At 34.2% G+C, this 13282-nt stretch overlaps 1 protein-coding gene across 1 annotated transcript in view; it reads left to right on the plus strand.

Annotated features, from left to right (window-relative positions):
• The first annotated feature begins 2605 nt into the window (after positions 1 to 2605).
• LOC142341365 (uncharacterized) overlaps positions 2606 to 13282 on the plus strand; it is an 82359-nt gene continuing 71682 nt past the window's right edge. The window contains exons 1-2 of the mRNA XM_075392292.1: positions 2606 to 2893; positions 6734 to 6890. Coding sequence (XP_075248407.1) covers positions 2829 to 2893; positions 6734 to 6890 — 222 coding nt within the window. The 5' untranslated portion in view covers positions 2606 to 2828. The remainder of the gene's footprint in view (positions 2894 to 6733; positions 6891 to 13282) is intronic.

The raw sequence follows: 13282 nt of genomic DNA on the forward strand, positions 1-13282 counted from the left end.
CAACTCAACAACACACAGCAAAAGCAGCCGCAGAAAACGGCTTTCTTCATATAACTCAGCAAAATATTGCAACAAAAAACTGATTTGAGCAGTAAAAAACGTGTTACTATGTTACATATTTTGGAACCCCTCAGATTGAACTCGACGTTGTAAAACTTTTTTGTGAAACACAAGGAGAGCAACCGTTGCAAAAAAAAATTGATTATAGTTATAGCCTGCCAAGGCCGTTCCTCAGCTCCACATGTTACTTGATCTGGAACTATGACAACCGAGCATGAGATCAAGTTACGCAACCAGATACTCTCCTTTAAATCACTTACAATTTATTTTACTTTAATACAATATCTGTTTTCAACTTTTTTGGATCAGTTCACGCTTAAGCGCGACTTCAAATGGGCTGTTTTCTTCTTCGGCACCTATTCATGGAAGCCACTGGACTATGGGAGTTGATTTGATTTTATCACAGATTACAAATATGAGAGAGGATTGTTCACAGAGTTGACAATTAAAATGCCGAATTATGACCGAATTCTAAAAGAACCGAATAAAGAAAGTTGAGTTTATTTTCTCTTATCTGTTATTTAATAAACTAGTAATGTAGTTATCTGGGTATTTTAATCTGATATTTAGTTTTGTTAGTTTCATAAAAAGTATTATGTTCTGCTGAGGCAGGGCCATCGTCAGTTTTTACTTTGTAATAAATTATTCAATCACTTTGATTTATTTTGCTAGTAGATAATGAATTCTCAATTCTCAAAGTTTTCATTTTGGTTGGTTGGCAGCTTTTTCCACAAGAAATGTTAAATGACTCTTGATTAAACTCTAATTAACTTACTGTAATTTATCTTAATTCAATGCTTACTCGTACTTCAGTCAGTTACTCGTACAAGAGTAACATTCAGTTAGCATCAAAAATGATTCAGAAAAAATTCGGAATAACATAAATTTTCAGTAGATTCTGTTGATTCTGTTGATTTTTCAGTTGATTTTTCAGTAGATTTTCAGTTGATTCAGAAGGTTTTCAAAATAGTTTGTATATTGATTCTAAAACATCCCTGAATCACAGCAAAATTCAGAATCCATGTGCTCTGATTCTCTTCAAATCACAAAAAATTTAGAATGCATTTCTAATTTAGCTCTGAATCAGAATGCAAATCCGAAACATTTTTGTTTTTTTTTGTGTTGGAGACAAATGAGGACAAATCTAGTCAAAAAAGGAATCATAAATTTTTGGTCATATTCTGCTTTAGTGAAACTTCTTGATATTGGTTGTTTGCAAAGTTGTAAAACTCAGAAAATGGCACATTGGTTGGTATTTTTCTTCCTAAATTGGTTTAAACAAAAATAATGTTCTAATGCAAGTTCAATTTTATTATACAATATTTACAATATAAGCTATAGTGTTTTAGATTGCCCATTTTACGGGGAGTATCGCCATATTGGTATGGTACCATTTTTTGCTACGTTTTGACAGTTTTCCTTGCGAAACGTGAAACTCGTGGTAAAAATTAAGTCATCCGGTAAGCTACTGTTTTTGAAACCTCCCCACAAAGAGAAAACCGATTTTCAATCTGTTTCTTGATCTGTACATTTACTTGAAAATTAGTTGTCTTTAAACAGAGAATTTGATGATTCCTGAATAATCAGAGATAAGGTTTTTTTGGTATTATCAAATATTCTTCTTTTAAGCAAATTTTTGTTAATTTCCGACAATCTTTGAGCTATAATATGTTTTTTTTGCCTTTTTTGTCTTGTTTTTATTTTGGAAAAATGTTCAAAAATGGTTTCTTACCATGCTATACCAGATTTCCTATAGTTTATTTCATTAACTCCGCCACTGCCGGTCCACAGCCCGGAATGAAAAAGGAAATGGGTAAGAACCACATATAGCATAATAGAAAATCTCAAAAATTCAGCTTAAAATTGACGTGAGAAAATTTGCGACAGCCTCTTATACAAATTTCCTCAATTTCTACAGGTATTATATGATTTTTTTTAAGGATTAAGAAACTGATCAAGAGTCCGAATCAGAGAGTGTTAGAGCAATATGTGACATGAACAGACTCTGAATCAGTCCTGAATTTTTTGAAAACTCCCTGATTCAGTACTCAATTACTCTGAAACTTAGGTGCGAGTATTTTTGCAATAATTTATCGGCTGGTTTTTAACCGGCTCTTTTTAACGTCGGCTCTCTTACACGTCAAACTATCATAACCCAACAAATTATTACGACCAAAAATAGTTGAGTCGAATCAGTTAAAATCTGTAAGCCAATTCGCCTGTCTTTGGATTGGTGTGTCAGCTTATACCCCCTAGCCCGAGCTACTATAATTCCGTGACGGGATATCTGTAATAGGATTGTACAAAGTCTCGCAAAGTCCTTTGAAAGATTAATCTCCAAAATAAATTGGGGGCAATCTGTACTCTGGAACCGAATAGACCCGTTAGATAGAAAAATGAATCTCATGAAAGCGTAATGTTGGACCCACCCTCCCCCTCCCCCAACTCCTCCAGTCTTCACTGTATACATCTATTACTTTTCGCGACCATTATTATAATTTCTGGACAGAGTTGCCATTTAATTTGCACGTGGCGTTAATCTTATTGGTTTTAGTTTGCGCATTCCCAGTAGTAGTTTTTGTTTATTTTTAGTAAGACTTAATTACATATTAAAGTTACTATATTGATAGATCAAATCGGCAAAAGTTTTTAACTGCAGAATATTTACTTTTTCCAAACGGAGCAGCTGCTTGAAAGGACTAAAGGTCGTTTTTGAGAAACAAAGCTCACTTTTTAAACAATAAATTTCCTAAACGAGTTCAGTTGAGATGGCAGTTTACGGCATAAAGATAAACATCAAACAGTCGCCCATCAGCTCTCCACCTGTCAGACGGTTCGTTACAGGGTTCAATTCTAGAAGGCACCAAGCACTTCCCAAACCAAATGAAAGGCACCCACTGAGATTTAAGAGTTGGTGGGGTCTTATGCCCCCTTGCATTGTACCATTGGAATCTATGAGTCCGTGAATATAACTAATATGTGTATCTGCCAGGAACAAAAAAGTTGGATCTATCCCTCCCCCCGGCTTACTGGGCATATAATTTTTAGGACCCGTGCCATTTTCTGCATGTTATTTATTCGAACGATGGGCAGGAAAGTATATGGGCAGGAAAGGATATAATCTGTTTCGGTCCCCCAGTGTTTTTTACGCCCCCAGTTACAAATTATATGTTGTTATATATCACTTTACGCATCTTTCCCATTATAGCCCCCCTCCCCCCCAGCTTAGTTGTCAGATAACCTATACCCCCCAATCATGGTAAATATACCATAATGGGGGGGGGGCTATATTTTCATGGGGGGCTATAATGGGAAAGACCCCACTTTACTATTTAAAAAATAGCACGTGCGCCTGGGCGCGTAAAAAATATAAGCCCACTAAGCTTGGGGGGGGGGGGGGCAGAATAGATCCGGAATGTAGTATTGGCAAAATTTGTGCAGTTAATCTTAATCTACACGGCACTTTAGCTGCACACGGTACCATCAAGTTTACCTTTACATTGCTGAGTGTGACACCAATTAACTTGTAATTGAACAGATTAAAATTGATCATTTTCTAAATTCTGTAATTCTCATAATGAAGTGTGCGAGATCTTTTCCACGTGTGGTCCTCCAGTTCGCGTTCTGTGCCACTTAGTTACAGCGAACGTGAGCCCTGATAGGATATCATTAAGGAGAACTATGAAACGGTCTTTTGGGGTTCTCTGATAATATAAGCCCACAATGCTTGGAACACCAACAAAAATACATCTAATTTTATTCACCTCAAAATTTCTTCTTTAACAAGAGTTCATTTTTTGATAAAATTGTAAGAACCTAGTGATCGATGAATAAAAAAGCGGGTCTTTCCCATTATAGCCCCCGCATGAAATTATAGCCCCCATCATTGTATAATTATGGTTATAGGTTATTTGACCACTAAGCTGGGGGGGGGGGGGGGTATGATGGGAAAAACCCAAAAAAGCTTGCAAGAATTTTGCAAGTTTTTATAAACGTTATAAAATTTTTTCTCGTGGTTTCGGTTTTGTAACTTGTTTAATAAACAATATCATGCTTCAAAGGTGTTTTTAAAAAATTTAGTATCCTGATTTGATTTTTTGCCTGGATTGATATCTTGCAAGATTCTTGCTAGATTTTTGGGAAATTTGAATCCGCTCATCACTAGGGAAAATAGAGTCTCCTCGGGAGAAAAGACAGTGCATTACCCCGTTAGTTGAACTGGGGTTCTTTATAAAGCACGTAAGTTTGAAGCTCCTCTACAACGGCCTCGATCTCAGTAACCAAACAATTAACAAGCATCTTGCTGAAATTTTCTTTTGTTGTTGATTAGTTCATATGGTTTTTCTAAACAAAGTGAAAAGCAAATTCGGGTCTTTCCCATTAAAGCACCCCCGATAAAATTATAGCCCCCCCATTATGGTATAATAACATGATTGGGGGGGGGGGGGGAGTCTGACTACTAAGCTGGGGGGGGGGGGGGGGGGGGCTTTAACGGGAAAGATCCACAAAATCACAGCGTTTAAACAGTGATAAATCACGAATATACTGAATTTACATTCTCTCTTAAAGTTTATACTCTAAACCCTCTGGCCTTGCAGGTGAGAAAATTTGATCAGTTGTTGACAAAATCAGGAAAAGGAAATGTTTTAGTTAAGCTAAGTATTATAGCTTGGTGCAATGTTTACAGGAACTGTTAACCATCTCTCTTAACTGGTAAAGTGTTCATAGAAACCACGAGGAGTGGAGAAACAGATTATTTTTGTCGGAGAATTGGCGTTGAAAAATCATGATACAAAGAAAATATTGCAGCTCATTCTATTGTTCCCTGTTGTTGCTTTGAACTTGGAAAAAATTCAATAACAAAATTGATAGTTTTGTTTCAGTTTTTTTCCTCACAAGTGAAAAGAATGATTTGCTTCGGTACACAATGGAGCCGATTTGATCTGCGGAAAAATTACCTTTTGTTTGCAAATACGAGAGAGAACATTCCGAAGTGCAGAGGGATCTATTCTGCCCCCCCCCAGCTTAGTGGGCTTATATCTTTTATGCCCCCAGGCGCACGTGCTATTTTGTACATATCCAAGTGCTATATGACAACATATAATTTGGTAACTGGGGGGCATAAAAAACTGGTGGGGGTGGATGGCACAAAACAGTATAGATCCCTACAAAGGTATGAAGTGTGTCAGAGACTGTTCTTCTGCTCCCAAATCAAATTTAAGTGTTCTTTTGTTCTAATTGTCCGAAGTGACCACCAACATGATTACTGTCCATCAAAAACACATTGGTTGCGAACTTTTTTTTTTACCAAAGTTGCTGCAACTCTCTCAATTATCAAATTGAATTCAGTTTTTGAGCTTGATTAGGCCACAATGATGTCTATAAATTGACTTTCTAGTCTACATTTTAGAGCATGCTTCAGTCCAGCACTGACACTGGTTCATAGCATAACTCTGATGGCTTTTTTGTTGTGACAAGGTCATCAATATAATCGAAACTCTCGGGTTCTTAATATTTGAGTAAACAATAAATGATTTCTGCGCAACTTTTTCCTATTTATTTGAAAAATTAATTGAAGTTTGTGTGCTAGCTTCCCTAGAAAATGACAACTGCAGGTTATCAAATTATTGTAGTTGAAGTATGAAATGTCAAGCAATAACGTTAAAAATCTGTATAATTTCTCGGAAAATTTTTAGGTTTTCTAATTTGTCAGAAGAGAACTCTGATTTGGATACTGTTTGTTGGAATTTCGTTGGTTGCACCTCCTTTCCGTAAAAAGAGTTGAAAATGTTTTCTTTGCACTCCATTACAAGACTTAAACCTCATGGTTCTGACTATTTATACACAGCAATATCTCTGTTTTCGCGCACATTTATTAAACTCAAGAAAGTAAGCGAGTGCGAAAAAGTCTGACACGCTCAAACGCTGGTATATACGTTGATAGTTTTTGCACTCAAATTGCGCAAAAACTAGAGACAAATGTAATTGACTCTAATCCTTTGATCTCGTCGCCGACTCTAATGTAGTCCGTCGATATCAGGGGATTAGTGGCCAATTTACGCATTGCTACTATCACTGAAATTCGCATCATGGATTTAACGAATTCAGCTTTGATTTATTCATATTTTGGCTTCATTGTTTGCTTTGTCGCTGATTTCAGCAATTATGGTTTTCAAAAAGTAATATACTGCATCAAACGATCGTCACATTCTGTGAAACGATTGAGCCACAAAACGACGTCACAATAGACTAGAAAATCGTGCATCAGCATTATTAAAAGTTTTCCAACTACACTCTTGTATATTGGTGTCAAATTCGTCAGTATAGTCAAAACTTTTAAGCCCTTTCTTTAAAAAAAAGTTTTTATGTTTCTAGTCTTTTGAAAAACGGTTGATGGCTCTTAAGTTTGTTTCTCCAAACGAATAATTTGCAAAACAGAAATCTGTAAGTTCCTTTAGTAAATTTAGAAACCGATTGAGATTTCTGTCTTATCTTGTTCTGAAAGGATTTTATTTTTCAAGATGGCATTTTGAAATCAAGAGCAAATTGATTGATGTTGATGAATTTCAAATTATTTTGTGGTTATATGACCTGCGTTAATGTGCGTTAAAGCTCTATATTCATATCATAGACATAAATGTCAATTATCAATTGAACCTGTTGATTTTGAAAGACAAACGATCAAAGACATGCAAACTAAGGGCGCTTCGGAGTCTGATGAGCCGTACAAGGAGTGTGTGGGACACGTGTTCCACAGGATTCCTCTGGATTTGGAGAAATTGGCGGCTGCGGGAGACCGATTGCCAAAAGGGAGGGAATTGGAAGCTAAGGTAGTTTTTACCACTAACAAGGCGTCTCGGTAATGTGCGATCGCACATAAGGTTCCGACCCCGCTCATCCACAACTTTAGCATAATTGTCTACCAAATGAAGAACAGATGGAAAAACACAAAAAATTCAAGTAATTTTTAAAAAAACTGGTGTATGAACGAAAAGATAGCCTCCAAAGCAAATAGCTCAATGGAGTAAAAAATGATGCATTAGGTTGATGAGATATGCCGATATTACGAAAGCGAGCGAAGACGAACGGCAAAATCAAACAACAACAACAAACATTAATTACATCAAAAAATTTATGTCCGTTTTAAAAAACAAAACTTAATAACAAAGTCAAAATAACGTGAGATAAAACAGAAAATAAATAAAATTTCCTGTAATTCACCAGAAAAAAATGGTTTTTCACCAGTTCATAATAAAGCTTGGCATCAATTAGACAAAAAAGAACAGAAAATTTTAAGTTAGAAAAATTGCTGAATTTTTTAAAAAAAAAACAATTAACTTCAAAGGAATGAAAACCATTAGGAATCAACTAAAATATCCCATAGGTTTAAATTGCCAAGTATTCTTTAAAAGTGAATTCAGAGCTCTTGGTATTCATTTTTTTCGCAGTTACAAAAAGAACAACAAAGAGACAACAAACTAAAAATCAATTAAAACTTGTCAGAAAATGCTTTGGAAGCCGTAAAGCCATATTTTGGCCCCCAAAATATGTTCGATTGCACTTCCGTCGAACACCAAAAATGTATTATGTGGCCGCTCATTAATGAAAAAAGCAACAATTAGACAAAAAAAGAAAAACCGCAAAATTATGTAATACTTGTTTTTTTTCGAAAAAAAATTATTTCCAAAGACATAAAAACCATTAATTACAAAATGAAAAATTTGAATAGGTTCGTCCATTCTTCCAAAGCAAGCAATTAAGACCTGCAATTATCCAGAATATGTCTTACGTCTACAAAAAGAACGTCAAATATGACGAAAATCCAAAGTTCATTTAATATTTTTGTGAAAAACCCGTGTGGAAACTAGTAAAGTCATAACTAATTCCCTTAAAAGATTAGATTTGGTGACACCAATCCCTTTCGACACCTTCTCTTGAAGTGTTTTATTTTGACTTTTCATTTATGAAACTAGGTTACAATTAGACCAAAGAGAAAAAAAAGCAAGATTATTTAATAATTGTTTTCATCGAAAAAAATTTATTTCCAAAGATATGAAAGCCATTAATTACAAAATGAAAAGATTGAAAAGATTCTTTTATTCTTCCAAAGGAAACTTTCGAGACCTGCAATTATCCAGAACAAGTCTTACGTCTACAAAAATTACGTCAAATATAACAAAAGTCGAAAATTATTTTATTTTTTTTTGTGAAAATTCCTTGTCGAAGCCAGTAAAGTCATAACGAATTCCTTAAAAACATTAGATTTCGTGACACCAATCTTTTTTGAAACCTTCCTTCGACAAAAATAATGTCATCTTTAACCTTTAATTAGCGAGACCAGGTAACAAACAGACAATAAAAGGAACAAAATTGCGAAGTTGAAATGTTTTTTTTTTCATTTTGGAAAACAATTGTTTTCAAAGTCATGAAAGCCATTATCAATCTTCTAATATCAGAACATCGGCTCATCTACTCTTCCAGGAAAAAAACCAATCAAACCGGTCATTGCACAGGAAATTAAATACCACTTAAAAGACAAAGTAAAAACGACAGTTGAAGACAAAATTAAAAAATTCAATTAAATTCTTCGAGAAAGTACTGTCGAAGCGGTAAAGAACCACAATCTATATCTTTAAGGATTTAAGTATTATCAATTGTGCGTTATTTTAAACGCAAAAAGTGTGATATATGAACTGACATTGACGTGATAATTTGACAAAAAATACAAAACATGAAAAATCTATAGGGCAAATACCTAAAAATAAAAAAAAAAATGAGAAATCTAGTAGTATCAAAGCCAAAACACCATAACTTAAGGCGTAAACTCACAATAAAGACTAAATTTGAATTCAGCAGAAGGAAGGAGCACTCTTTGATTGCTGACACTAAGCTCAATTGACCAAATTGAGAGAAAAATGGAGGCAAAATTCAATAAGCCATTTTTTTTTTTAAAAATCAAATATTTTCAAAGTCAAAACGACCATAAGCTTTCAATCAATCAACTAGATAAATTGATTTCGAGCTAATTAGGAAGTCAATAGGACCTATCACTAGTGAGCTTTGATTTGAAATGTTCTGTTATTTAATTAATATAAATAAGATCGAATTTTTTTTAAATAAAAAACTGACTGACGACAATCCGAAATGTTTTTGGATTTTAACGATCCAAAATTGGTACAGAACTGGTCCTGCCAATGCTGATTGTCCATTAGGAATATTTAATTTGTGGAATGTCATTGATATAAATATTTTGTTAGTTAAAAAATCAAAAATAAATGCTGCGTTTTTGATAATCAACGAATAAAGTTAGCAAAAAACGGCAAAGTTTTATTTACAGAGCACTCTCAACGGAAGTTGAAATAGAATAAGCCCCCTTTTCAGTCTACAAAGTTTGTATTAGTGGTGTTTGGGTGTGCACTTCCTGCAAATTTAATCAGAGTGGACTAAAGAAACTTATTTCGTGCTGTTTTTGATGAAAAAGTCTGAATTTTGTGAAATATTTAGCCCGAATTTGTGACAAAAAAAAAATCAACGAAAATAGCCGAAATATATTTTGTCTTTATACATAAAATCAACAACAATTAAATTTTACCAAAATTGGCGAAATTTTAGTGAAAAATTCTGAAAAAAAGGTGAATGAAATCAACGGAATTCACTCTATTTTCTCGAAAGTTTAAACCTCGGTATCTCCCTGTCAAAAAAGAAAATAAAAAAAATCTTTTTAATTCCATATTCTACGCTGGACAAGCTTTCTAATGATACCAGTCTCAACTCTCTACGATGAATATATCGATCGGCCAAAATTGACTGAACAAAAAAAACCCATTTGAGTATATAGTTACTCCCCCCCTCAAGAGGGTCGGAACAACAATTCGGAAATTACAGGTCGAACATCTAACAAATTTGAATCTTGCAAAATTTACTCAATTACCCAAATTTCCAAATTTAATGTAAATCCCACGTCTTACCATGCCGATAGATTTTTATTACGCGCTCGGTCAAATCTAATAGCAACAAATATATCATTTTTTGCGGTATAATGCACGATATATAATTCCAATACGCGATGTTTTAAAATTAGAGCGAGCATACAAATTTTAGCTAGTTGAGATACATGTAGATGAAGAAAAATTCCTTTCGGGTTGAAACAAATAGACAACCAAGCCCCAAATATCAGTCAGAGACAGGTTGAGCCAGGTCATTGGCCGAAATTTTTCATATTCAAACAGTCTTGAAAATGGCGGGCACTTTCGTCCAGAAATCATCCAGTCCAATGCGACGCACCCAGGCACGTTGGTTTTGGCCTCGATATGTCAATTTTTGGTCTAGATTTTCTGGTTAGCAAACAAATGTTATGTCTTTTTCTTCCGACCCCTCTTGAGGGGTCTTAAATACTCAAATGGCTCTTTTTTGTTCAGACAATTTTTGCCGATCGATATATTAATCGTAGAGAGTTGAGACTGGTATCATTAGAAAGCTCGTCCAGCGTAGAATATGGAATTAAAAAGATTTTTAATAGCCGCAGAGCGATAGCTCAGGCTATTAATGGCATTCTCTTGGTTTTTTACAATCCAAGAATTGGATTGTATTGGTGCTCTGTCTTTTTACAATTCAAAGAATTTGAATTGTATTGGGGCGCTGTCTTTTTTTACGACTCGAAGAGGAGTATTGGAGAAGTCCTTTTTTTTTAATCAATTTTATTGGAGTGAATTTTGAAGCGGGAAATGAAACGCGTGAAAAAATTTGGAGTGATTTGGTTGCTGAACAAAAGTGAAGAACGGAGCGAAAAGAGAGTAGTTTTTTGTTTATACCGCTGTTTTTGAGAGAGCGAGAAATTGATGTGTGAAAAAATTTTCTCTGAGCGAGCGAAATTTTTTTGTTCACGTGCGGCTTTTAAAAGCACTTTTTTGCAATTTTTCTTGTTTATGAGGTTTGATCATGATATTGTATTGCATTTGGGCTTGTTCTGATAGGAATTGAAGGTTTCAAGTAGTTAATTTGAGTTTTATGCAAATTTGGAGGTTTTTGATCAGTTTTGCTGATTTTTCGACGAAATTTAATGTATTTTGGCCTTTTGTTTTGTTTTAGTGCTTCAAGTGCAATTTGCATAGAAGCTCGTTGCTCAAGGATCATCAGGGATACAAACTGATTACAATTTTGTTGTTGTAAAGAATTTTTTCTGAAGAAAAATGACAGAAAAATTAGGAATTTTTTAACCACTTTTTTTAAATTTTTGGCTTTTTAGTTTTTTTTTCAATGGTAGACAACTTCTTTAGCTTGTTATAACGTGCCCATTTTTTCGCGAGCATTTCATTGCTCTATTTGCTCAAATAACTTTATATGGCTTTATTTTTTCTTATAAAATTTAAAAAAAACACCTTAATTTTTCTCGTTTTTTATTTGTTCTATTTGGTTTTAAATGTCGTTTCTATTCTTCCTCGACCTTTGATAGCATTTGGTGAGTTTTCTAGTGGAAGTCAGTTGTTGAAGTTCTTTTGGATGTCTCTCATTTGGATTGATATTAGTTTAGAGTTGTTTTTGTTAAAGAAAATCGAGTAAGTCAGAGCAAATTTTGGCCACTTTTTGTCTTTTTTCTAAGTTTATTGCCTATTTCTTCCAATTTGATGTTTTTTGTTGGGGACTTTTTCTCAATTTGACTTCTTCGCAATAAGGAGCATTTTTGTAGGTGTCGATACTATGAATTTGCACTTGAAGGCTTAGCAGGGCAGTTTTCATTTAATCAAATTATACAAATCTCTAATTCGTTAAAGAGTTTTTCTTAGTCTTTTTTTAGTTTGTTGTTTGTTTCTCTGCAAGTACTAGGTGGGCGATTGATCTAGCCAAATATATATCTAATTGATTTCTATCAGTTATGGATGGGAAGCTGCATGTCTTTTTGTAGAGAATTTTGTTTGGATTTTTAGAGAATATTATTTTTTGATTTGGTCCTTTGTCAAGTTTCCAGTTCTCCATTCTTTTCTTTGTGAATTGGTTACACTGTCTGTCGATTGATAATATGCTGGTGATGCACCTGATTAGTTAGACTAGTCAGATTTCTACTTCGAGTCGTTTCCGGAATTCTTCCGGCTATGTTTTTTTTTTAAGATCTGTTCACACATTTTCATGAATTTTGAAGTCAAATTGGAGTAGTGATTTTGGTCACGCCGAAACAGGAAATTGAGCGAAAAAGCGAGTGGTTTTGCGGCGTGATTTTGTTCGCTGTAATTTTAAAGTAGAGTGAGAAAACGGTGTTTGAACAAAAATTCGGTTTCTCAGTAGTGGTTTTTTGTTCACATGCGGCAATTTCACTCTGATTTTTACTGTTTTTTTTCGATTTTGGATCGGATTTTTTTCTAAATGGTTTTCCCAATCCATTCACAGCTCACTCTAGGCCTAGTTTTTTGTTTGAATTAAAATTTCATTTCTCGCTAGTGGTTTTTTTGTTCACATGCGGCATTTTGATATTGATTTTCTGTTTTTTTTCTTATTTTTTTGATCTGATTTTTTTGAAACGGTTTTCTCAATTCACTCGTAGTCCATTCTAGGTCTAGTTTTTTGGTATAGTAAATGAAAATTCTTTGAATTGTACGTCAGGACTTGTCCTGCTATGTTTTTTATTTTTGTAAGATGTTTTCACACTTTTTTCATGAATTTGAGCTTTCAGAACGGGATAAACCGGTAAAGCTCAGCGGTCATCAAGTTTCATTAGAAAACCCTTAGCCGCGTTTAGTAGTCCTTGAAGTGCTTAGAGTTGCGGAGCAACTGGGAAGGCCGTATTTCAAGGTTAAAAGGTATTTTTAGGAGTTTTTGTGCCCATAAAGTTGCAATTTTTCGCGTCTTTTCGTCTTCTTTCAATTTGTTGTTGGACCAGTCTAAAATAGAGGTATTTCAGAGTCGATAGATGTCTTTTTCAAGAAATAATTACTCTTTATGTCCATTTTATGAGCTATAACTTTTGATACTCGAAACAGAAACACCCAAATTTATACTAATTTTTACAATTTTTTTCAAGTTTTTTGAAAATGTTTGTCATTTTTTGAGTTTTTCAGCCCTAGCTGTCAAGCAAAATCCCTCAGGGTTTAATAATAGGTTACTGCATAGTTTCTAGTGGTAATAGAATGGTTTTTAATAATTTAACATCACGAATTTTTGCAATTTTTTTTGACAAAACTTGAATTTTATTTAAAAAAATATTTTGGCATTATCTAATTTTCCCGAGCCA

The sequence above is a fragment of the Convolutriloba macropyga genome, chromosome 6 (assembly GCF_964194025.1).
Source record: "Convolutriloba macropyga chromosome 6, txConMacr16.3, whole genome shotgun sequence".
Lineage (NCBI taxonomy): Eukaryota > Metazoa > Xenacoelomorpha > Acoela > Convolutidae > Convolutriloba > Convolutriloba macropyga.